Source organism: Pinus tabuliformis, chromosome 6 (assembly GCF_031772625.1).
Source record: "Pinus tabuliformis cultivar Carrire ecotype Pingquan chromosome 6, CPIR1, whole genome shotgun sequence".
Taxonomy (NCBI): domain Eukaryota; kingdom Viridiplantae; phylum Streptophyta; class Pinopsida; order Pinales; family Pinaceae; genus Pinus; species Pinus tabuliformis.
This window is the reverse complement of record NC_142292.1, coordinates 178,523,548-178,550,266: the sequence shown is the minus strand read 5'-3', so window position 1 is coordinate 178,550,266 and position 26,719 is coordinate 178,523,548. Positions and strand designations below refer to the sequence as shown.

At 39.2% G+C, this 26,719-nt stretch overlaps 1 protein-coding gene and 1 pseudogene across 1 annotated transcript; both read left to right on the top strand.

Moving 5' to 3' along the window:
* Positions 1-4,586: 4,586 nt before the first annotated feature.
* LOC149258070 (protein DETOXIFICATION 16 pseudogene) lies at positions 4,587-5,132 on the top strand (annotated as a pseudogene).
* An 18,954-nt stretch (positions 5,133-24,086) lies between these two features.
* LOC149258069 (uncharacterized) lies at positions 24,087-24,767 on the top strand. Its single transcript, XM_089399262.1, has one exon. It carries the CDS (start codon positions 24,087-24,089, stop codon positions 24,765-24,767), a length of 681 nt encoding a protein of 226 aa, XP_089255388.1.
* The last annotated feature ends 1,952 nt before the right edge of the window (positions 24,768-26,719 follow it).

Below are 26,719 nucleotides of genomic sequence, written 5' to 3'. Positions count from 1 at the left end.
CAGTAAGAAAAATATAATTAAAATATGTAAGGAATTATGAGAAGAGTTGATTTTAATAATATTGGAGGTGTATTAAGGTCCATATAGTTACCCAATGATGAGGATCATCAATAAGAAAACCTTTCAGCAATACAAGGCCAACCAAGGACAGAGACAAGTCGAGATAGTAGAGAAATTGGGTATGCAATAAGAAAGCACTCTGTAGGCAAAAGTTCCCCATGGACAAGTAAAAGTGGTTTTACCCTGATCCTCAGGTGCTACCTGAATTTGATTATAACCACTAAAACCATCCAAGAATGAGAAATACTTTTTACCTGCTAATGTATCTAATACTTGATCTATAAAGGGAAAAGGAAAGTGATATTTCAAGATTTCTTTATTCAATTCTCTGTAATTAATGCACACCCTCCATTTACCATTCTTTTTAGGCACAATTACCAAAGGAGAAACCCATTGGCTATCTGAGATTGGGTAAATGAAGTTTACATTGAGTAATGTTTGGAGCTCTTCTTTCACAATCTCCCTAAGATTTAGATTCATTCTTCTTTGAGGTTGTCCGATTGGTCTATTGTTTTCCTCAATATAGATATGATGGATGAAAGTCTTAGGATCAATACCTTTCATGTCAGTATACTCCCATGCAAATGCAGCAAAATGCTTTTGTAATATCTTGGTTAGCTCTTCTTGTTGTAGTTTCTCCAAATTTTTGTTTATGTTCAATGTCCTACTTGGAAAAATTTCAATTGTAGAGCTACCAAACTCTTCCATATAATAGAGAGACATCTACCTAGATCATAAGTATTCTATCAAAATGGAAGAGTTTTCTATCATATTCTGAAGATGTATCAAAAATTTCCAATGTGTTCAAAATTTGGTTGTCTTCACTAATTTATGATATAGTAAAGATAGGCTGAATAACATCTTCATCATCGATCCATTCCTTATCATTTATTTCTGTAATTTGTTTTGCTAGAGGATACACAGTAAATTTCTTTGCTGAATTACCATCAGAAATGTACATGTCACCAGATCTACAACTAATAAAAGCATTAGCTGTGGCCAACCAAGGTCTTCCTAATATGAGTGTGTGTTCTCCTAGACTATTCTTGGGAGTTAAAATCATGAAATCAACAGGATACTCCCAAGAATCTAACGAGACTGAAATGTCTTCTAGCACACCATCTAGTTTAATTACTGATCTATTTGCAAGTTGCAGTAAGGTAGGTGTGTAAAGAAGGTTAGGAAGTTTAAGCTACTCCATAGTTTGTCTACTCATAATGTTTATTGCTGCCCCTAAGTCAATCACTGTGTTTGGAATTTTAATCCCATTTATATGTGTCTTGACAATTGGACTTCCTGGATCCACATATTTCCGCATAGCAAACTTTCCCAGCATAATATCTACTGTCTTTCCTACCAGGTGAACTCTTTTTGTTTCTCTTGGTTTTCTTCCTAGTCTTTTGATGCTCAACTCCTTTATTGTCTTAGCTAGAATTGGAATTTCTCTAATAGCTTGTAACAAAGGAATTTTGATACAAACATTCTTCAATTCATCTAGGAAGTCATAATTGGGCAACAAGATTTTTTTTTCTACTCCTCTATCAATTTGTAATCTCTCAAGAAAAGGAGGTGTGGAAATAGATGTTTGTTGCTTAATGATAGGATTTGTGTTTATTGACTCTTTTTGTTTTCCTTTTTAAATGGTTTGGTTTTGGAGGGATGCTCCCTCAAAACCTTTATTAACTTTTAGAGAATCATCCTCAGAAGCATCTTCTTCTTGAATGACTATAGAAGGTTTTTCCTTTTCTAATATCCTACCATATCTAAGTTGAACATCATTAAGATCTAGAGGAGCAATCATGTAAGTAGGAAATTGTTGTCCTTCTACCATGTAAGCATTCTAAGGGTTTTTATTATTGGGGTTTCGCAATGGTTGGTCTGGTAGTTGATTTGTTTTTTGTTGAAATGGAAGTAAGAGTTGAATATTTTGACTTTGTTGTGGAAATGGCAATGAAAGCTGAGGGCTTTGATTTGGAAGTTGTGGTTGCTGATTTTGCTGCTGATTTTGTGGGGGAGGATAGCTCTAATAAGATGAGGGATATTGATGATATTGAGAAAATATCCCATAATGATTTTGTATCCCTTCTGCCCATGGTTGAGATTGATATTGAGTTTGAGGTTGAGGCCAAAGTTGTTGCCAAGAATTCCAATGTGGTGGGGGCTGAAAATATGTTGGATTGTTAAATCCTTGATTTTGTTGCCCCTGCCAAGGTATTCTTGCAACAAAACAAAGAGGTTCTAAAAAATTTGGGAACATTTCCTCTTGAAAGATAGCCTGAAGACTTGGGATTGAAGGACAACCCTTGGTCTCATGACTTTCTGAACAGATCATACAAGTTTCTACAATTTTTGTATCTAAAGGCCATTCCCTTAGAGCATGTTTCTTCCTGCATTTTGGACAAAAGATGGCTAAAGCATTAGCCTTTTTTTTCTGCTTATTTTGGACTTTTAGGGTGTCTAGCTAATCATTAAAGCTCCCTAAAATATCAGTTTTAAACTCATCAAGCATATTTCCAATTTCTGCCCTACTTAAAGACCTGGTTGCAGATTTATTTTCTCTAACAAGAGAAGGATCTCTTGGTCCTTTCCCGGTTTTAGATTTCCCTCTTGAGAGATGAACACATAGTTCTGCTATGTCATTCAATGGAAGTTGAGATATGTCTCCCTTCCCCATCATGTTAAGGATATCTATCCATTCATCTCTAATGGCCTTTAACAAAAGAGCTTTCAAAGTTTCTTCATCTAGATTGTTCATCTTATCTTTTTTCAAATTATAGTCAAATCTCTCAAGCAAATCCTCTAAGTTTTCATCTTCCTTTTACATCATTTTGAATACTTCATCCTTATGATTGGTAGGAATACAATAATCCAAATATCTATCCAAAAATGCCTATTTCATGTCATTCCAAGTTCTAATGGATTGAGTGACTAACCCCATAAACCATTTCAAAGCAGCCCCTTTTAGTGTTGAAGGGAATAATTTGAGTTTTTGAGAGTCTTCTAGGTAGTCATAGGTTCTACACAAGACTTCAAACTCAAACAAAAATGTTTCAGGATCCTCACTTCTCAACCCATAAAATTTTGGGAGGACAGATGGTGAAAGGTTTTTCATTGTGGTATGTGTTTCCTCATCTACTATAGGGAACCCAAATGAGTTATCTACTTCCCTATTTCCACTGCCTCCTCCATTATTACCTCTACCTTCTCCATTGTTACCTCTACCTCCTCCATTGTTTCCTCTACCTCACCCTCTACCCCCTCCTCCAAATATTGAGAATTCTCCATCTTGTTCTTCTTCTGCCATTATAGTTTCTTCAGAGTCCTTTGGTTCTTCTATTAATGGATTATGGGAGAGAGTTTCTACTTCTTCTTCTTCACTAGGTATTCCTACTTCCTCAACTACAATAGGCTCCCCTGTAGAGGTGAAAAATGTCTTCTCTCCTAGGTCTGTTTTAGTAGATGAAGTGGGAGAATCTTCTAATTGAGTTGTTGCCCCTTGAATTCTAGGAATCCTATGGCTGGGAGTATGAGTCTGGGATGGAGTTGTGTCCTTTATAACTTTTGGTGGAGTAGGTGGAGTTGTGGAAATCAAACTTCTGCCCCTAGCTATAAATCTACCCCTGGAGTCTCTTTCTCTATGCATGTCATTGTTTTGTTTTGTTGTTTTTTTTTTTTTTTTTCTTTATGAATATAAGAGATAAAGCTACCTAGTTACACTTCTCGGCAACAACACCAAAATGTTCAGTCAATTTAGTTTCCTAAATTGCTACATAAATTATCAATCCGTGTGTTATCACTGAAAATGCTGTAGTAAAAAATTTTTAGCTTGGCTTAAAGTCAGGGTATTTTCGCAGCGCCAGAATTCTTTTTAGCAGTTTCGCAGCGCTACCTGTTTGAGTGGTTTCGTAGCGTGCTACGAAACTGGGGATTTGTTTGAGTTTTCAGTGAAGGTCCAAATCCTAGCATGCTTATTGTACAGAGTTCTTCTTCCCTCCAGGAATGTTGATGAGAGCAGTGGCAGTATGTTCAAGGAGACACCTTATGATGATGCAGCTATTGTAGGATTGCCATCAAATACATTAAGGGAGTTATCTCTGAATTCTGGCTCATGGGTGATTGTGAAAGATGTACATACTAATGTGGGAGACTTGCAGGAGATGTTGTGTTGAATCCTCTAGACAAAGAATCTATTAAATGTTATAAGTCATAGAGTGTTTGATATTTGGGATTGTCTTTTCACAATCTGTAACTTCTTTCACAAAGCAGGGCGCCACAATGGATTGAAAGATTTGAAAAATATTTATGATAAAGTTCATGTTCCCGTTTGTTGGGTATTGGTGTTCAAAGTTGGATTAGGTAATAAAGGGGCTGCGCTTGCAAATAGCATTTCCAATTGGCTAAATGTGGCACTTCTATCAATTTATGTTAAATCTTCCCCTGCATGCAAGAAGACATGGACATCTTTCTCAAGGGAAGCTTTATATGACATTACAAACTTTCTTAAGCTTACTATTCTATCTGCAGTAATGCGTTGCTTGGAATACTGGTCTTTTGAAATGCTTGTTCTCTTCTCCGGTTTGTTGCCTAAGCCTGAACTTGAGATATCAGTTCTCTCCATCTGTCTTAGCACTCATGCAGTTGCATATATGATCCCCTTTGGCGTGGGTGCTGCTGTAAGTACACGAGTTTCCAATGAACTAGGAGCTGGACGCTCACGCACTGCACAGTTATCAGTGTGTGTCGGGGTTTGTATGGCAGTCAATGAGGCTCTTATGATAAGATATATTTTATTCTCTATCAGAAATGTATGGGGCTATGTTTATAGAAATGAAGTAGAGGTAGTTGAATGCATTTCAACCATGATGCCACTGCTTGTACCCTCAACATTTATGGATGCCATCCAAGGTGTTCTATCAGGTATTGCTAGAGGATGTGGATGGCAAACGTTGGGTGCCTATGCAAACCTTGGGGCATACTATGTGGTTGGCATGCCTATAGCTGTCATTTTAGCCTTTGCACTGCATGCTGGCGGCAGGGGACCTTCGGCATTTGAGCACCTGTTCTGTTGCTAAGAACATTGCGCTAACAAAGGAAAATCTTATCAAAAATTTATCACTGCTGCACAGAAAAGGATATATGGGAGCACCCAAAAGAAGTTGATCAGGTTTTGGTTAAATATGAGCGCCTTCAAAAATTTCGCATTCATACTCCAAGGTATGCACTTGTGAACAGAGATTACCCCTATTAAGAGTTGAACTACTTTGTGGAGTAAGGGATTTTGTTCAAAACCATGCATAGCGAATTATCAAGCCTTTTGTGGAAAAAACCAGTTTATGGAGATGATCACAGTGTCTATGGTTTAGTGGCCAATCTTCTGGCTTATCATATGTTTTCGAGCCTCTTACACTATTATGGAGGATTGAACTCGCGTTATCAAAGGCAAACAGAGCGAAAAGTTGTAGAAGGACAATGGGATTTCCAAGAGCTAAGGCCGCTGCATTACTTGTATCTTTTTGTCCGACAATATCCATATGGAGGAGGCGAAGGCAGATATGAAAAATGCAGTTCTGAAAGAGTCCAAGTGCAATGTCTGCAACATGAGATCACTGGAATAGTATGAACGCAATAGTATCAATGATTTGGTTGTCGCTAATTGAGTGACATCCTTGAATACTTGATCTGGTCATTAATTGTTTTTTTTCTTCAATTGAATGAACCTCCAAAGGGGTAATGTAAATGCATTAATTCTCAAATGGTTCGTTGATTCGACCTTCAAAAAAAGGTAATGAAGATGTTACTATATACACCTGCGCCATCCGAACAGGGTTCTTTTCGTTCAAGACTTCCGTTCTATCCTCGTAAACTATCTGAGCAATCTGAGGATAAAAGTTAAATGTAATTTAATGTGGACATCATGCACTTTTAAACAAGAACGAAATTTTAGGTCATTGGTTTGGCACCGACGTGAGTCATAATACAGATGGCGCTGAAGGAGTTAGGTTTAGCCTTTTGGCTGATCTATATACGTCCACGTCCTCGGTATCATGCTAAATCGAATCCTCATGACCGTGAATGATGTTAAGGGGCGCATAAGAAAGGGCCTACAATTTATTTCTCCGGAGCCTACAGAATCGAGACAATTGGATGGCGGAGAATTCAAGTAGCAGACAACAAAACCAGTGAATCTCCATCTGGCGGTTCGTTTGCAACTCGTGCCTAACCTCATGATATCTTCCAAGCAGTAAATACTTTATCTGATGTGTTTTCTCAGAAAGGGAGTTCATTTGTTCATAATATATTACAGAGAAGATCTAGGTTGCTTCCAGAAGAAACAGATGGATCCTCGGCTTTACTTAATTCACCGGTTCATATCACAGCTCTGAAATTTGAGAATTAAATTAACCAAGTGCTTCATGGCCTAAAAAACAGAGTCTCAAGAAGCAGAATATAAGTTTGCCTATGAAGAACTATATTTCCTCTGTTACTTACAATACCTTGTTGCTGGGAGAATTCATACATCCAGCAGTCGAATGCCATGGTGCTGCACGAATAGTCAGAGGCTGTGCAATTTATATCAGAGAAACTGGAGCACTTTGCCAAATAGTGGTGACCGGAGTATACTCTTTAAATGTTTTCCTTTCTGCGCCAGTTATGATTCTTTTTATTTAAATTCATATTACAGTTTCAGGTGAAGATGATTTTTAGAGTTGGAAAGGGCTATTTTGTATACAGTAAGTCGAAGGCCTTAGCTGCGCTAAATGGTATGAGGATGGAAAACTCAAACAAACTGGAAACGATCTATGGTCTATCTCCTTCAGGTGTGAGGAGTATCTTGAGCAAAAGGTTATACCCACAGAAGGATCAAGACATTATTACTCATCTTCTGTGGATGGTCCAGTACGCAGTAAATTACCTTACATGGATGTTGTGGGAGGTTCCAAGAGTCCTTTAACAGAGGAGACAAGTTTTTCCTCAGGAGAGATATTTGTTGCAAGCAAACCTTTTCAAAACAATCAAGTGCTTAAGCCATGAACACTGATGATTATTTAGAAAACCAGAGAGGAAGAGTGTATTTTTTGGAATCACACAGCAGTTTCGTAGCGCGCTACGAAACTGCTGTAGGTGATGATTTTAAAAGCGCAGAGCAGCTAGTCTGACACGGTGAGCAGGAGTTGAGGAAAAGGAACAGCTGTTTATCAAGACCACCTACAGCACATCAGAAACCTGGCATCGTTCCATACCTGGAGTTATTAAAAGATTTGGGAACATGCTGCTATACTTTAGGAGAATGTTGGGAGACAGAGACCGTTAAGATAGGAGCATCTCTTCTGGTCAATTAATGAGCTATCAGCGCTCTTAAGCATCCTAAATCAGCATCCATTGCACCTGTAGCTCAGCCATATCAGATTAATTGGAGGAGGACAGCTGTCAAAGCATTCAAGAAAGCATCAAGCATACGAGGAGAATGAAATTAGTATTTTATTTTGATTAGGATAGTGTGTAATTATAGTTCAGCATATTTGTAATTAATGCATTAGTGAGTAGCATGTAGGAATAATTAATAACCACCTTCGAGGCTCCCCTCATGCTGGAGGAGGATGCTCGAGGTGTTTTAGTATGCTTGCCTATATATGGGCCAAGGTTAGATGTAGAAGGGGTTGGATTGTATATACAAAAACAGAGTTTTCTAGAGCTTATGAAAGGACTGTTACAGTAATGGCAAACAGGGTTTTTTTTCTTCCCAAGATTCTCAATGCATCTTTTTGTTCAAATGTGATGATGGTTTAGTTTCTTAATGTTCTTTTTACAGCCTTGTTATGGCACAATCCCTCAGAATTCATATTATATGCTCTGACTTCCTGTGTGCTTGATAAGCTGTGGGTTTTGGTGAAGCATGTTTGAACATCACTCAGAATTCATTTTTTAATGCTCTGACTTCCTGTATGTTCAGCAGGCTTTGATTTAGGTAAATTATGTTTGAACATCTGATGATGCAAAGAGCCTTGGCTTCTATGAGATGACTGTGATTTGGTTTATTAACTGTGAGAGACTCCATAGCCCAATGAAGACCAATTTGATGTATGTCCAACCAGCTATATTTTTATAAATGTGTGAAGAGTTAGCCCTCTAGTGTTTGAAGGATTTTGTCAAGAGTCGTGAGAGAGCCCTCTCTGATTAGGAAGGCTAATTCCTAATCTAAAGTATGGTCTGAAACAGTTACATGAGACCTTGCTTGGTTGCAGTCCCTAGTACTGGTTTTGTGATAACACCGTGTATCATAAACTGATGAAGTGTAGTGCACTATATGTGCTAGATAACCTTCCTAACTCACTATTTTTGAGTTTATGGTTGTTTTGGGGGTTTTTCTCTTTTGATTCCTAATGTTTTGCAATGTAATTTACAAAATCTTAATCTACTGCTTCCAAGAATCTAGATAAATGAAATGAGAGTTAAAAGTTCTTTAAGTCAGATTGGAAGTAAAGTTTTAAACAAGAAAATGAAAATAGAGCTTCTATTCTTGCTGTTATGATAGTTTCCAAAATATGAACTGAAAGGACTTAAAACTACTAATTACAAAACCAAATCTTAAATGAGAAAATGAAATTGCAGCTATCTATGATAAATCAAAAATGAAATACTGGAAATAAGATTATGACTATTGTCTAATCTATTTTCAGAATCAAAACTTTGATGAATAACTAAAGATGGAATTACAATTAAACTAATTAAAGAAATATAATTGAAAATGAAGTTGCAACTATTCTATTATGAAAGCAAAGCTAAATGAAGTATTTTTGTCACTGTGCTACACAATTTAGGGAGAACTACCTCCTTGTGATAGCATTTTGAGAGATTTCATCCTTCATTATTCTAAGAAAAGTAAACATAAAAATGCAAAGAAAGACTCATTCATAAATGAAACATTTCACCACTTAGTTTGAAGATTAACCATCAATTGAAAGGACTTTTGGAAATATTCATTTATAACATGAGCTACTAAACTAATAAAAAAATGGGATTGAACAGTTTAATTCAAAATCTAAAAACTAATGAATAGCAAGTGAAGTGAATCAATTTATGCTTCTGACATCAATCTAAATCTACTGGCAAGAAACTTGAAAGAAGTGAAAACCAAAGAACTATTTTGCACTGATGTGAAACTACTCTGAGTTAGTGAAAGGGTGACACAAGCTGCATTATAAACAGAGTTAGAAAACAATTATAAACATTATGAAAAAAACACAGTGAATATACAATTGAACTATGAAAGACAAAACAACAATAAAATGTACCCTTGACCACGCAGTGGCCCTCTGCAAAAGGTCTCAGATTATGAGCACTTAACCAACAATGCTTTAGGTATCCATTGAAAATAGAGTATTCATATTAAAACAAAGAATTGAGTTCTTCAAACTACAAGTGGAAATTTGAACTATTACCTATGAAAAAACTTGGACTTGTTCTGCGTTCTACACGTTGGTATTTATAGACAATATACAACTGTTTTGAAGAGAGAAATCAACTACATCAAAACACGTAGACAAGCCAGTATGCGGAATTCTTGTCCCTGGTTACTTGGAAACATAAATCCATGGTAGTGGCTTATTAGATTCTATTTGTGTAGGTGGCATATGAAGTTTTTTGTCTCAAGAGATTGCTTCGGATCCCATCACTAAGAGCCATGTGCAAAACAGAGTCCCAGTTGCCATAGGTTTCCATAGTTGACTTCCCTTTGACCAGAGTCCTCCTCATTGATCTAGGCCAGATGGATAGGATACGATCCATACTTTGATGTTTTCCCAGCTACCCATGTGGTCCTATTCCTCTCTTGACACCTGTAACCTACAAAAGTGTGAAGATGGCTGCGGAACAACCAATTAGTTGCAGAATGTGGCTGCATTCCGTAGCTAAAAGATAAAAACCTATTCAAATAGCAAACATAATAGTATAACTTGTAAATCACTGAAATATACTCCTTGAGGCAATGTGTAATGGTTTTATATGATTAAGGATGCATTTTTCATGGAAGAGCAAAGGAAAAAGGATGAGAAAGTTGCTTAAGGGAAAGGCAGTTTTGGAACTCAACACTTATGTTTCAACTATACAAGTTTTGGTTAGAATCAACCTTAGAAAGAAGTTCTCCTCATATTAGTCATAAAAGGTACCAATAACAAAACAAATATTCTCTTTAGAAAAGATATTTTTAAACTCTACAATTGTCATCTGGAAGAATTCTTAAGGAACCAATGACTTCCTCCCCACTTTAGGTAATTACGAGATTCAAAGAGTAATCCAACTATGCACTTCAAACTTAAAGAATAAGAGGTCTCATCAAGAGCTGGCTTATCATGATCATAAATATTATAACTAACTGACATTTCCATACTGCATACCAGAATAGGGCAATGGCTTGAGATTGTTTGAATCAAAAGACAAGGGGTCTCATTACGAGCCAGCTTGTTCAGTTAAGTTCTAAATCAAGTGAATGGCACTGTCAATTTTGGCCACAAAACCAAGACATTGTTCTTTACAAATTAAAAGAGAAATAATAAAAGAAAAAGCAATAAGTGTATATGAGGATTTATATTTGAAAATTGCATGCTTCTTAAGTAGGACACTGGATCATTGCTGGGTAACAGGTAACCCTGTCAAGGCTATGGACGCCTGCTGAAAGCAGAGGCTCTACCTAGGATGAATGAGTACACCTAAATTGATCTAAGGAGATGTCTTTGTTTTTATCTTTACAAAGCAATTAATGACTGATGTGAGTACAATGACTAACTCTAGGGAGAAGATAATCAGAATAAAGATAGTTAGAACAAAATGTTGTTGTTAATAAATAGCACTGTTTACCTTATATTTCTACAATGAAGTTTCATTTTCAAAACCATCTCTATTTTAGAAGTTTTAGAAAATTCAAAAAATGATTATAGATAAGTCATTCTTTCAATTGAATTTCCAATTGTTGTGACCATCAACAACCCCCCTTTTTATCAGTGTTAGTAATAACATTAATAAATGGGGACCCTTCCAAAAAAAATCAAATCTTAGCATTTGAATATTGACTTTTGTTTTTAGAATAAAACAAGATATCAAAGTGGAACTTGCTAAAACATGTAAATTTACCTTTCCATACTCCAAGCGCATAAAACATCACAAACTATGAGTTTCCGTATAAAAAGTGCTACATGACCATAAAACCTAAGAAATTCTTTCTAACGAAAAATATTGAACATTAAGGAGAGCTTGAAAAACCCGCTTTTAAACAATTATTATCGCATCGCAAAAGGTCACAGCGGGCATCCCTTATAAAAGCCACCCCTTAAAAGTGTGATCCGCAAGAATGCGAGATCACAAAGCTTACAAGCTCATCGCATCAAAAATTTCAATACCGCGGCATTAATTTATGTAACACAACCAAATATTGCGAAATGCGATAGCCTCTCACAAATCACATATCGCAGCAGCCCAACGTAACGATGGTTATTAACGATAGCAGGTTTTGCGATTTTGCGATCTATGATATTGCGAAGCAAATCACAAAATCGCTTTTATCGTATATCAAAGGGCTCAAAATTCTAGGATAGTACTTACCAACATTTGATGCAAAGTTATGAACATTAAAGTTTAGCTTAACAGTCTATTAGTGGTCATTTATTAAAAATGATTCGAATCAGGGTAAAGGACCATTTGACGCAAGTTGATATCTTTTGATATGATTTAGAATTAAATCTTTCCCATCACCTTATTTTTCTCTTTCTATTGATTTTTTCCTGTATCATCCTTATCATATCTTTGCTCTCTACTTGCAAATTTTAGGAAGAATACCCAGGTCATAATATACAAAGAAATGGGGATGAAAAGAAAGGCTCCTACGTCTAAGAAGACAAAAATGACCCCATTATTTACAAACACCACCTATAGTAGGGACACGGGGATATCTACCTAGGAAGCTATGTACCAGTTGTTAGAGGAAGAAAACCCAAGAATTATGAAAGTTACAGTTACAACAGATGGACGTGGCCGTTCTGAAGCATCCATAACTGAGCTTGCATGCTCGTTTCTACACCGCATTGCTGTGAGGCCGAAGATACTCCCCTACACTGATATGGTGAAATGGATTATAGATCACACAGATATATCTGATAGAGAGTTCAAGATAGCTGTTGTTGGGAAAAGTATCCAATACGGAATGACCCTATCCCACTCTAAGGGTGACAGTACCTTAGCAACAATCGAAGCAAAGCTATCTAAGATTTCTTCTTTATGAAAGTAAAATAGGGGAGAAAGAGATCCACTAACCGATGTCTTTCGCTAATGGTTGATCCAATCTTCTCTCCTTTCTGCTTGCTCCCAGCTCCTTGCTCTTTCACTGGCCCAGCTACACCAAGATCATACAAAATGACAAGAGAGGGAAACTACAAGAAGCATACATTCATAATTGATTCAAGGATTAGAATAAATCAAATACACAAGTATAACAATACACCATTGAGACACGTGTATATAGAAGAACCTCAAATGCTTTATTAATGGAAGAAGTAAAGTTCAGGAAGTGATACAACCATAAAAGGCCCAATCCAGCATCACCTCCCAGTAGAAAGAAATCTCCTCTTCACCTCCTTCAAAGCAAATCACCCAATAGTTCTAAACTCAAACCAACAGCACTTCCTTACATTCACAAGATTCCAGCCTCCTTAGACCTCATGAGAGAGCTCTATATATAGGAGTTTTGGAGAAAGGATGAGTCAGCTTGAGGCTGGCATGAAGCTGACTAGTGTCCTCTCTCACTTCAGTTATTCTTCAGTTCTTGAGTCCACTTGGAGGTTCTTGCTTCCACTTGGAGATCTAGACCCTCTTACTCATCACCAGTCGAATTCCTTGATCCAAGTGTCATTTTGGAAGCTTCCTGGGCATTGACACCTTGAGGAATGACTGTGCCACATGTCCAAACTCGCCCAGCGCAGGTAGCCTTCTTTGCAGTTGACATTCAGCGCAGGTAGACAGTGGAGCAGTTGACATTCAGCGCAGATGCTCAGTGGAGCAGTTGACATGATCCAGAATTGCTTTGTTTTTGAGTGTTTTCAGGTGGAGAACTTTTATTCAGTGCTGTGGTTTGCTGACCTTGTTCCTCTAGGGGTAGGAACAACATGTTTAGGGACTTTGGATCCCTTAGATTATGGACATTTGATGCTTCATGTTGTAAGGCACAAAAATGTCTATAACAGTTGCCCCCTAAAGTATGAGGTCGTTTATCGGGTGAAATGCTTTATCAGGAGGATCCGAAGTTCATTCAATCGCTGAGAGGTGACTTGTAATAAAATACAATACGATACATTATGATTCATTCTGCTTTCATGATCTAGCTGAGGCAGGCATTCCCATGCTCAACTTTATAAATTCATTTTGGTACATAGAACAGACGATCGTCTGATGGTAGACTGATAATTCTCTGCTGAAATTATCATCCTTTGAGTAGGATGATCATCTGCTGCAATGATGTACATGCCAAATGTCTTTATATTTCTTGAATATATATCGCAGCCCGGATGGATGAAACTAGACCTAGGTCTTCAAACTCGTTCGATCTTCACTCTAAGTACAAGTCGATCCATGTGAGAATTGCGCTGAAGTCGAACATGGAAAGACATCGCTTGATTACCGGTCAATGATGTGAACCATTAACAAGCGCGAGAGGAATCACCGATAATGATAATGACCCTCAAGGTACTGCAGTACAATTCACGTGGTGTGAATAAGGGACGTGGCATCGAACACCACGCAAAATCTTTCGGTCGAAGGTCATTGATGTATACCTGTCGCCGGAAGTGAGAAACTTGCCATTGAGGCATGCAAGCTTCAAAGTACTGAGGGGGTTGTTCCTAGATCGACTTCTTGGATAATGAGCTGAAGTCGACAAGAAGCGATCCGTCAAAGGAGGGCCTTAATGAATCCCACATCAGTGACACGGAACAGAGCTAATGATTTTAGTGGAGGTGAAAACAATCTGTGATATATGATTCAGGGTGGCGATCATGGATGGATGAAGGATAATGTATGGCAGTGGATGGGACACGGTTGATTCTTTCTGAACAACATATCTTGAACATATAACGACACTGATGCGATGGATCGGTAGCATTACCCCAAATGTGGATGGTTTGGCGAGACCATGGTGATGAGACCGGTGAATGAAACAACCCAACCCGATGTGGTACGGAGGAAAAGTGTCATGTTCAAGAGCGACTTGCTACCATTAAAGCTTTGAGGTTCTCCCAATTTTTCCCCAGTCATTTCTGACCAATACCTCTTTATTTTTGTCAAGCTTGAGGAGGATAACATATGCTTGTTCTGTAACCTGCCCTTTGGGCAAGCCCATCGCTATGTTTTAACGAGCCTAGCGATAGGGAAACTCGTTCTCGTCTAAAGACAAGTTTGTCGCTATTTAATCATTTTAACAAGTCTAACGATAAGGAAAACTCGGTCCTTTTCATTTTTAGAGAGTCTGAAAAGGTACAGAAAGTTAACTCCGAAATTCCTTTTTCGTCATCGAATCCCTTAAGTCCGAAAAAGTATAAAACAATACAGAAGGGATGAGTTTTCGATAACTTTAACGAGCCGAATAAAACAAGCACTCGACCTTTTTGTGCAATAATCCCTCAGGTCCAAAAAGATTAAAATCTAGAGGAGGGATAGCTCTTCCGGTCCTTTTAACGAGCTGGAAGGCCAAAACTCGGCAATCTTTTCATATTTTACGAGTCAGTTGAAAAGAGCTCAAAGAAGACTCATATTTTGAGGAACGAGTGATAAACAGGGATAGCAACAGATTCCAGGTACAGGTTGGAATTTTCCAATCACGGCAGTGTCACAAGGATGGCTAGGTGAAATCACTCTTCACAGCTGTTCCTCAAAATGGGTAAACAATCATATGGAGGTGAACGATCAGCCAAATGACGGTGGAGGTGGCAAGTGCAAACACGACCAAGGCTTTTATGGCTGATAAATTTACGATCACAACGGTTATTTACCGGGATAGGTTCATTTTTTATTTAAAAATGAGCTTAAACTCTGGGGGAAACATTGCTCACTGCTTTTATTTATTTTTTAACGAGCATGAAGACCGCGTTAAAACTGCTCGGATCTTGCGTTTATTTTTTAACGAGCATGAAATTTATGCTAAAACTGCTCGATATACCAGTCATAAGATAAGAAATGTCTCCTGTGAGATCTCTATTTTTTAAGAAGTTTCATCTTCACTAAGCTATACTCCATATCCTTTCTTTATGCAAGTTTGGAAACGACTAATCCAAAAAACAGATAAATAACCGCTCTTTGCTCGCACTCCAAAAGGTTTGCATGCCCCCAGGTATAAAATACAATTTCAAGGCTGCCCCTCCTCCTTCCCACCTCTGTTTTTCTTTGGGTGTTCACAGCTACTTGTCGTCTTGCCAGTCTAATGTTAACGATACTTGTCTTCTCGTTATTTTTAACGGGTCTTACGCGATACTTGTCTTCTCGTCAGCCCAACTTTTAACAGATCTTTCGCAAGATCGCAAGAGAACAACTACTTGCGACAAGAGAGCAGCTACTTGCGACAAGAGAAGAACACTACTCAAAGACAAAACATTGGTGTTATTGAGGGAGGCTTGCCTCTTTCTGGTTACCCAAAGATTGTTTCGTTAATCTTTCAAACAAAACATTTCCTCGGCACTGTCTATCGAAATAGACAAGGGTGAATGACTGTTGTCAAACGCGTAACCTTGACAAAAGAATCCTATTCCAGAACAACCCCTCTTCCATCCACGGACGGGGTACGGACTAGTCATATTCTCTCGCGGAAATTCTACCTTATACCCAGGGTTTTCTCTGCCCGAAGTAGACCAGGATGCATGCCCCCTGGGTTCCAGTCCCATCTTTCCGAATCACTCGCACTCATCGGGAAGAAGGACTGGGGGTGGAGACATTTCTTGATTGAATAGACCATTCAGGGTTGGTATGTGACTATTTGCGATGCGTGATCCCAGAAATGAAAGTTGGTCCACGAGCTTGACCATTCTTCCTTCGTGTGGAAAACACATTACTCTAAAGAGTGAGGAGACTATTGCTCCCATGCAATATATATAGTCTCGTCCAAGGAGTAGGTTATAATCCAAGGGTCCTTGAATGACCATCACGTTCATTTGAACGGTCTTCCCTTTCAATGTTACAGGCACATTGGGGAGGATCCCTAATGGTCGACTGGTTCCTTTATCGAAACCCGAGAGATTTCTTATCTCAAGGAAAAGCGCCGGGGAACCCAGTGCTTTCCAAGCAATAGAGGAAAGGATACTCACAGATGCCCCTTCATCAATAATAGTGCCAGCCATTACCATTATGTATATTTGGACCATGATTCTGAATGGTATACTGGCTGGCAACCGGGGTCTGCCTAGTTGGTTCCAATCAAAGGACACAACCAGGTTGCTTGGTGGTGGGACCGAATACACGGCCGGATATGACCCTGACGATGTTCCTTTCTGCGATAAAGGAATGGGCGCATTGCCCTGATGCTCATCAGAGTCTGTGTTGATGAAAAGAATATGGATGGTGTCATCCTTGTTCTCTTCAGTGAGGGTGTCATTTGAAGATGAATCTTCAGTGACGGTGTCATTTGAAGGTGAAACTTCTGAAGGAAGAACCGGGTCAACTGCCGTTTCGACCTTTGGACTTTCGTCCGGTCTGGATTCAGTAGGTTCATTTTCAATGACTGACGCTTCAGCCAACCACTTGAGCGGGCCAGCTGTATTCTCAACCAACGAAGGACTTGGCACGAGTTTTTTGTATCCAGGAGGAAGTCTCAACGGTGAAACCGGGCGATCTCCCAAAACTCTCTTCTCTTCGTCTAAGAAGGGACAATGGTGGATGGCGTGATCACCTTCACACAGTCTGCACGTGGATCTTGCTCCCCATCTTTGTCTTGAACCTTCACTTTCGCTGGTTGATGGTAAGCATTCAACATGACTATCAGAGGTTGATGCTCCCGAATTGTGCAAATGAGGGGACCAATCCCTTAGTATCCAGGGAATACAGGGACAATCTCTATGGAAGTGGTCTCCTCTACATATGACACATGGCGATTTAGGCCCGGTCTATGCTGTGTGTGGATTTTCGTCAGATCTCTTTTGCTTGCCCCCAGTCGCCTTAGGCTCCTTCTTCTTCTTCTCTCTCTTCTTCTTCTCCTTCTTCTCCATGGGAGCTTGGCTTTTTCCGGCTCTACCTTGCGAAGATGAAGGATTGGAGGAAGAGTTATAAGAAGTAGAAGGCTGGTGGGGAGCTCTAGACTGATCTAACTGTTGACTCGACTGTTCAGGAACCATGGTATTCTGAACTACATTGGTTGAGAATAGCCAAATTGGCAGGCCAATTGTCAGTCCTGGAAGCGACAATGTGGCCATGTGGGGCGCACCAACTTCTCCCCAAGAGGAGAAAGGACTAGGATTTCCATCATGTGGAATTCCTTGGTTGGTGCGTTCCATGTTCTCAACCTATAGATCAACGCGGGAATAGGAGGTGATTATGTTCCGTTTAAAATAAATTTTATAACGACGCTTTAGACACAACTTGCTTTTTCACTTTTTAAGAGTCGAGAAAAAGCTAAAGATGACTCTAGTCTCCTTCGATGTTTTAACGAGCCTGAAGTGACAAATGCTCGGATGGACTTTTTCAGTTATAAAGTTTGAAAAAGGCCAAAAGAAACTGCTCTGGAGATCTAGGCAGAGGGTGTGCCAAACTTTTCGCAAAACCACAGAATACGTTTTACGGTACGAGTGGTCGATCTTCGTGAATGTTGTGTTCACTGCATTGCGATCAGTAGGGCGGCCGACATGGCTTCCTATGGATAAAGGATTTGTTCCTATAGGGGTCTCCCAATATATACGCGACGGTACGTGGGAGCACAAGTCCGTATTGATACTTATCGCTTCACCGTGGAGGAATCACCCAACCACTCAACACTAAGATATCACGTTTAACGACGCCGGAACACGTCTCTAGCTTAGACCTCTATGTGTTTGCGTTATGTTTCAATGCGTTGTTATGTAAATTCAATTCATTTTAAGTTGATCTTGTTTAGCAGTTTGCCTTTATGGATCACCACGAGATGTATAATACAACTTCCTAAATGCAGTCTAAGATGATAAGCAAGCTTTTCAATCTTTCAACTTTGAAAATCTTAACTACTGAGGGAAAAGAAAGACATCATCTTTTCACACAGATCATAGAGCACACACTAATGCACTTTTCCCTAAATCAACATACAAGCTATCAAAATGCACATGCACAATGCAGGTATTTCTTTTCTCTCTCTTAATGTTGATGTATTACAAAAAGAAAGCTGTTGTATAATTTTGAATTCAATTTCAAGTGAAAGCAAACAAGCTTTGTCCAAAATCAAAAGACACCTTAAGATTTATTTGTTTCGACACTAGAAATACCTAAATTCAAACCATATGACGAAAGCAAAAGCTCAATCAGCTATGAACAGCAAACAAACTAACTCTTAAGATCAAAACGACACTTATCACATGTCTAGATCTAAGAGGCCACAGCAAGACTAGTTCACTTTTCGTTATGGGAAACTGCAAATGATATAAGAAATACACAAAGAACAAATACAGTTTCTTTATACAACCGAGGAGGAATAGTGGCAAAGAAAGGTGGTTTCAGATAGGTACATTGACTGATAACAGGCTGCAAAAACAGGGATGAAAACAGGGCAACAAACAGCAGGGAACCCCAGTAGCACAAGGCAAAACTGGTTCAGCGCAGGTAGTACACTGTCAGTTTGACATTCAGTGCAGGTAGCCCCTTCAGGACCTGCGATGAAATGCAGACTGCCTTCACAGTGCCTGCAATGAACAGAGAAACTCTCGTTTCTCTTGGTTTCCAGGTTACAGATTGCTCAAAAATTCACAGTTTTTGGCCAAATCAAAAGCTATCAATCAAGTACACACTAAAGGGTAATTAGGAGGATGAAAAGCTATCACTAAGAGCTGTTCAGAGTCCTTGTGGATCAGCTCTTCAAATCATAAACATGCCCAGAAACTGAGCTAGAGTAGCTGCCCTCTACTTTGCATTTGAAAGATTCAAATGCAGTTCGATTCGGTACTCCCTGTGTTTAGGAAATGAATAGCAAAAACACAAACAACCAACAAGATACGATCCCCAGCGGAGTTGTTGGGAAAAGTATCCAATACGGAATGACCCTATCCCACTCTAAGGGTGATAGTACCTTAGCAACAATCGAAGCAAAGCTATCTAAGATTTCTTCTTTATGAAAGTAAAATAGGGGAGAAAGAGATCCACTAACCGATGTCTTTCGCTAATGGTTGATCCAATCTTCTCTCCTTGCTGCTTGCTCCCAGCTCCTTGCTCTTTCACTGGCCCAGCTACACCAAGATCCTGCAAAATGACAAGAGAGGGAAACTACAAGAAGCATACATTCATAATTGATTCAAGGATTAGAATAAATCAAATACACAAGTATAACAATACACCATTGAGACACATGTATATAGAAGAACCTCAAATGCTTTATTAATGGAAGAAGTAAAGTTTAGGAAGTGATACAACCATAAGAGGCCCAATCCAGCATCACCTCCCAGCAGAAAGAAATCTCCTCTTCACCTCCTTCAAAGCAAATCACCCAATAGTTCTAAACTCAAACCAACAGCACTTCCTTACATTCACAAAATTCCAGCCTCCTTAGACCTCATGAGAGAGCTCTATATATAGGAGTTTTGGAGAAAGGATGAGTCAGCTTGAGGCTGGCATGAAGCTGACTAGTGTCCTCTCTCACTTCAGTTATTCTTCAGTTCTTGAGTCCACTTGGAGGTTCTTGCTTCCACTTGGAGATCTAGACCCTCTTACTCATCACCAGTCGAATTCCTTGATCCAAGTGTCATTTTGGAAGCTTCCTGGGCATTGACACCTTGAGGAATGACTGTGCCACATGTCCAAACTCACCCAGCGCAGGTAGCCTTCTTTGCAGTTGACATTCAACGCAGGTAGACAGTGGAGCAGTTGACATTCAGCGCAGATGCTCAGTGGAGTAGTTGACATGATCCAGAATCGCTTTGTTTTTGAGTGTTTTCAGGTGGAGAACTTTTATTCAGTGTTGTGGTTTGCTGACCTTGTTCCTCTAGGGGTATGAACAACATGTTTAGGGACTTTGGATCCCTTAGATTATGGACATTTCATGCTTCATGCTGTAAGGCACAAAAATGTCTATAACAATAGCCAGCCAGCAAGTCTTGGGGTCCTTTACTCCATACAATTTGAGACATGTGTACCACTTGCCAGAACCCCAGGCTAGCTACAACAAGAAATTTGTAGAAACGTTCACCAAGGAGAACGAAGTCTTGGCAAAATGCACAAAGCACTAGTCAAACAACGAGGAAAGATTGGAGAAGGATAAAAATGACATGTATGTCACTGGCTCTCTTTCTTCTCCTTACTGTTTTGCCACTGCAATGCTATGTAGATTGTTTGGGAGACCAGACATCAACAAGTTTTCATGAGAATGGTTACCTCTATTGGATGCAGCTACCAATGCCACCATAATGGATTAGGCCCAAATTCTATCGGATAATTTAGCCACTGCAATTTTAGGATACAAAACTAAATGAAGCTTTACTTCAAGGGTTTACTCTCCTTTCTTTTTTAGCACCTATGTCATGGATGCTATTTGTTTTGTTTCTGATTTCCCAATTATGGGATGGAAGTGGGTGGTACAAAATCCACTCCCCATTTAGGTTTATCACAAAGTATTATGGGAATCCAATTTCATCCCACATTTCTTCAAGATTTGTCATGGAGTTATGCTCCCTATTCATAAAATGCTATACAACCGAGACGCCCCAAGGTTTTCCCCAGAGGCTAAAGTGGACATTCTTCCTATGGCAAGGTGGTTTGGGGAAGAGTTGTTCACATATATCAGAGTGTTTGGTAGCATTGCTTCTCCCCATGTGCTACCTCTTTATGTCGCCGACAAACTAATGGTCAGGGAAATAGCTTATCAGACTTGTGGTGTGGGGGGAATGAGCAAGGTATTGAAAGACTCCAAGAAGGCCATTTGGCCCCAGTTTCCTGTAATATGTGGAGCCTTTGCATTACATGAATTAGGTCATTCTTTAGAAGAAGTTAATAATATGTTATGTTTACAACTACCAAAGTTCCCCAGGAGGCAATATGATCCTTTTGGTGTTGTAAATAATTTTACTACAATGGTTAAAATAAAAGTGTTTTCCAATGAAGAATATCCCTTTGACGATATCTTTCTACAGAAGAACACTTTTAGAGAAGTTCTACATATGGAACGAATTTAGTTTGACCAAGAAAAACTCCAAAAGTTTGACAATTACAGAAAATAGAGGCTATCAAAGGTCCTATTGGACCAATTGCTCATCGAACCAATAAGGGAGCCTACTCCCAGTGTTAGCATAAGTGGAAGTTCAAAAGCTAAGTCTAAAACTATTTCTGAAAAAGAATCGGCTAGAAAGCCTGGTGATCAATCCAAGAGTGAACACAACAGAAGTTAGGGGTCAATTAAAGACACAACTCAATCTACAGAAATGCCTGACTAGCAGGTTTTGTCCCCAAAACAAGCTGAAGTTCCCACTCCCCTTACAAAGCCAACAAAGCCACTTGTAGTGGATCTATAAGGGGAATGACAGAATTTTAATAAGTTAATCAACACTGAAGAACAGAGCATAGAGCCACTGACAAACCCAAAAGAGACAGCCACAGTAGTGATAGAAGGGTATATCAATACTCAAGAAATAGAGCATATTCTTGTTGCTCCATCTGAAATTGTACTAAGGATAGAGGAAATTCCTCCTCTAGACATATTTTATAGCCCTCAACATAAGGCTATCATCAGAAGGCAAAGAAAGAGAAGAAATCTAGATGTCGTGATCGCTCTAGAGGATGAACCTCTGGATGTTCTTTGGAAAGACCCCATTACAGACCCATCAAAAAATCTAACTAGGCTCTCTCAGATTGCAAGAGCATGCGCTTTGGAAAAAATTGATAAGGAAAGAGAGGTTCAATTGTTACTTAAGGAGAAAGAGGATAGGATTTTTTTTTTTTGGAACAACAACTATAGCAAGTTAGCATCAATCAAGAAGTAGAAACACAGTTAGCAAAACTCTAGCAAGACTTCCAACAGATGTAATTGAATCATCAAAGAAGTTTGGCTAATAAAGAAGAACAGTTACGAGGTATGATAGAAATACATAAATATGATCCAAAAATTGGGGAATTTATCATAGAAGCACTTGCTCTTAATGGCCAGCTCTTACAACAGGAAGAACTACTTTGCCAGAAGATCTCGTAATGGAATTCCCATTGTGAAATGAGCGATAATATTACAAATCAAGTCGTAGATTTATAACTTTATTATGATTCAATTTTTAAGAAGGTTTCAGATTTCTTGAACTGGTAGAGATCTAAAGAAGGGAAAAGAGCAGAATTTCCCAGTATCAATGAATCGCACAAAGAGATTTTATTTGTGAAATGAGATTCCTGGCTCAAACAAGTAGAACAGGTGATGGAAGAAGCAGCAACAGTAGCAAACTGTGTCATTGAGTGCATAAATGAAAATCTGCACAAGGCCAATTTGATATCAGAGACTACCCCAGGATTCATTCCAAAGGCACAACAACTTTAAGCAAAGTGGAAACAAACAACAGAGAAAAAGGTAGACATGATTAAAAAGGTAAATAGGTTAAACTGGGACACATACTGGTAGTACCTGGTAAAGCCACACAGCCAATGGATGACCCTAAAATGCCTCATAACCTCTACCGAGAAGATAGTGCCAGCTCTAGCCAACACCATATTTGCAGGACAGTTAAGAGCTGAAGTCGGCCAACCGACGCTCTTGAAACCGATGTTGGACATTTGCAATCTAAAGGATCAGATGCAGGATTTATCATAGATATAGTTTTGTTTTGTTTTAGTTCATTTTTTATTAAAATGAGGCAGGTGATTTAAACCTCCTCATCTATTTTTGTAATATTTATTTTTAGATTTCATTAGAGTAGTATTTAAACCCCTCTCATGCATTTAGAGAGGGGTCCAGAGTTTTATCAAAAACAATTCTTCAGAACGTGCATCTTGCCCCCCACAGAGGAGGTTTTGATAAAATGAATGGAACGAGATTTATTTTTATATGAGTTTGATATCTGCTACTGAAATGCACTTTTGTACTCTTAGTGGATGTTAAGTGATTTGAAGATATATCTATATTACTGCAGCTCATGAGTAGAACTTATTACTAATGTTATTTTTATCTCCTAATACTTTTTACTTATGTGCCAAGTGATAAATCATTTTCAGTTATTGATATATGAAATTTTGAATGTTTAGTTGTCATTATTGCACTTCTGTATGGTGATAACTTACTTTTTTATGTTGAATATATGAATAAATCTTATGCGATATATTTCTCATAATTTTTTCAGCTAATATTTTATACAAAACAATCATTTCTAATGGATTCTTTTCTCGTGGTGATTGAATGATTTTCATTATCAATTGCTGTTAGAAATTACTTTAGATCGCATAAAGTAAATGTTACACCTGGGACAGTTTAGAGTTCTATGTTTTCTTTGATTAATATAGATTGCATATGATAGTTAAAAGATAGATTAGATTTAAGCCTCTTAACATCAATCAAAAATCTTCTCTAAGAAAACTGCTCTGCACGATTCGAGCTAGGTCTGAAACTAGTTGCTCGTTGCAGCGTTCTGGGCTGCCGGAGAGGCGCTCAGGCCCGGGCCTGAAGACACTTGTTTTTTGCGCTGGTCGTGAGTGGTGCTTTGTGCTTCTGCTCTGGCCCGTATCGACTGTTGGTAACTCTTCTGCTCAGTCTGGGGGTGGGCTTTCCGCCCCCTCTTCTCTGCCTCCTCGTGCGGTGAGTTTTGATGGCTGCTCCAGTGTAACTTAGGCTTCTCTACTTGGCCTGACCCGAGTGCGATCTTATCATGGATGTAGAAGGGGTGTCTGATCCCCCTCCTCTGCCACCAGAGGTCCTCGCCTTCAAGTCGTTAGTGGCTTCCAGCCCAAAGCGTCCTCCTTCTGCGACTATGCAGATGTTTGTAAAAAAGATGGACTCTATCCCATCAGTGGCTCTGCCCGAAGAAGATGCTTGCAAAGCTACCCTGAATCTAGCTGAAAGAGGCCTCATAGGCCAGTTCACAGGCCTTTGGCCTTCACCAAAATTGGTAGAGGAGTGGACTCAAAGAAACTGGAAGCCTCTCATTAAAGAGGGTGTCAAAAGCTACTTCGTGGGTAAGGGATTCTTTGTTTTTGTATTCGAAAACCCTGACGACAAAGGATTAATTTTCAGAAATGGAACTTACTTCATGGACCCCCAGGGCCTTTACCTAAACAAATGGTCGCCTCACTTTGACCCCACTCAGGACGTTCCTTCGGCTGTCCCCGTATGGGTCAGGGTTCCCCATTTGCCCCTCCACTGTTGGAATCACAAAACCCTACAGATCATAGGGAATGTCTTGGGAAAATACATAGATCAAGCTGCAAGGAAGGACCAATATTCCTACGCACACATATGCATCGAGGTGGACCTGGAAGAAGGGCTATCGGAAGCCATCAAACTTACAGTAGCTGGGTGGACGTATGTACAAGAGTTGGACTACGAGTAGCTACCGTTTAAATGCAGAAACTGCCATGGTCATGGTCATTTTACAAAGCACTGCAAGAAGAAGGCGAAGGAACAAGTGGAAAAACAAAACGGGGATCAATGGATCCTAGTGCAGAAAAATGCAAATACAAAAAAAGGTACAGGAAAAGGCAATAAGAATGGAGAAACTAGCAGATCCAAAATAAACCAAGAGGTGGAAGTAAGTCCAAATGGGACAGAAAGTGAACAACAGATCCATCAAGTTAACCCAACAAAGGAGAATGAGGAGCAGGGAAATACTCCTCCTTCGCAAAAAGAGGGAGCGGAAGCAACCCAAAGCGATTCCAACCAAAGCAGCCCCACCAACCTATCATATGCTGATATAGCAAGGAAAAAACCAATGGAGAGCTCAGATTCTTCAGAGGATGAAACCTACGAGCGTCCATCAAAAAAAGCAGGAAGGAAATCCCGAAAGGAAAAGAGGGAGGAGGAGGCAGAAAGACTCAAAACACAAGGAAGTCAGCCCACAATAGAAATGTCTATCGGGCGAAACACCAGGCCAAGGCCTTCCAAGGGATGTCTCACCCATCAAAATAATAAATAATGAAGCTAGTCTCTTGGAACTATAGAGGACTGGGGAATCCCTCCAAAATCGAGGCTGTTAAAGACCTTTTGAAAGCTGAACCCTCAGATATTCTCATGCTCCAAGAGACAAAAATAGAAGGGCAGGCCCTTCTAGAGGTCAGTAGATCAAAGTGGAATAAAAAAGCAGGCAAAGCAGTCAGTGCAAGGGGTACCTCCGGGGGCTTGGCAAACCTTTGGTCTGAAGATCTTTTCCATCTGAATAACTTCCAAGAAACCCAACACTAGATCTTCACGGAATTGAAACACAAAGCAAGTAATTTAACTATCTCTCTATTCAATCTTTATGTACCAGTTTCTTATACTGAAAAAAGAGAATGCTCGAACAACCTCTCTGCCTTTTTAGATCTATCTTCCCCCATCAATATCATTATAGCAGGTGATCTAAATATCATAATGAAAGAAAAAGAGAAGAGGGGGGGAATTTTCAGCAGGGATCCCATGCTGCCCATGGTTGAGGAGCTCTCCCAAAGCTGGGATCTGTTGGATTTTAACCTAGTTTAGGGTATATATACCTGGTCCAATAAACGGATTGGTCCAGAACACATCTCTACACGACTTGACCGCTTTCTGGTGCAAAGCTCCATAATGATGAATAAAAAAATCATCATCACAAAAATTTTACCTAAACTTACATCTGATCATAAGCCAATTCAGCTCCTCCTGGAAGAAGAAGAAGATCTTGGTCCCATCCCTTTTCGTTTCAGTCCCCTTTGTATTGAGAGAGAGGGTTTCTTAGACACGCTGAAAGAAGCCTAGTCCAAACCCATCAATGGATCAACTAGTTATGTTTGGGAGAAAAAGTTAAAAGCAACAAAACAAGCCTTGAAAGATTGGATCAAGAAACCAACCCATACTCCTCCTGAACAAAGAAAAGAGGTAGTTCATTCATTGCAAACCCTGCAAACCGACATGGAAAGTAAAGATATCATAGCAGAATTGTTGGAAACAGAAACACAAGTACAACGATCAGTATATCAGTCATTCCGAAAGGAGGAAGAATATTGGAGAATTAAATCTAGAAGTCTGTGGTTAAAGGCGGGGGATTGGAATACATCTTTCTTCCACAGGCAATATAGAGCAAGACTGTCAAGGAAGTATATAGCAGAAATTAAAACAGCAGACGATCAAGTCTGCAAAGGATACAATCAAGTCAAGACAGCTGCTGAAGCTCACTTCCAGAACCTCTACAATGTAGATGCTCAAAGTAATTATGAGGAAACTGCTGCATTTCTTTCAAACATACCCAATCTCATCAGCCCTGAAGAAAATGCAATCCTCTGCAGACCCATAATGGAGAAGGAAATCATAAATGTTATATGGGCCATTGTT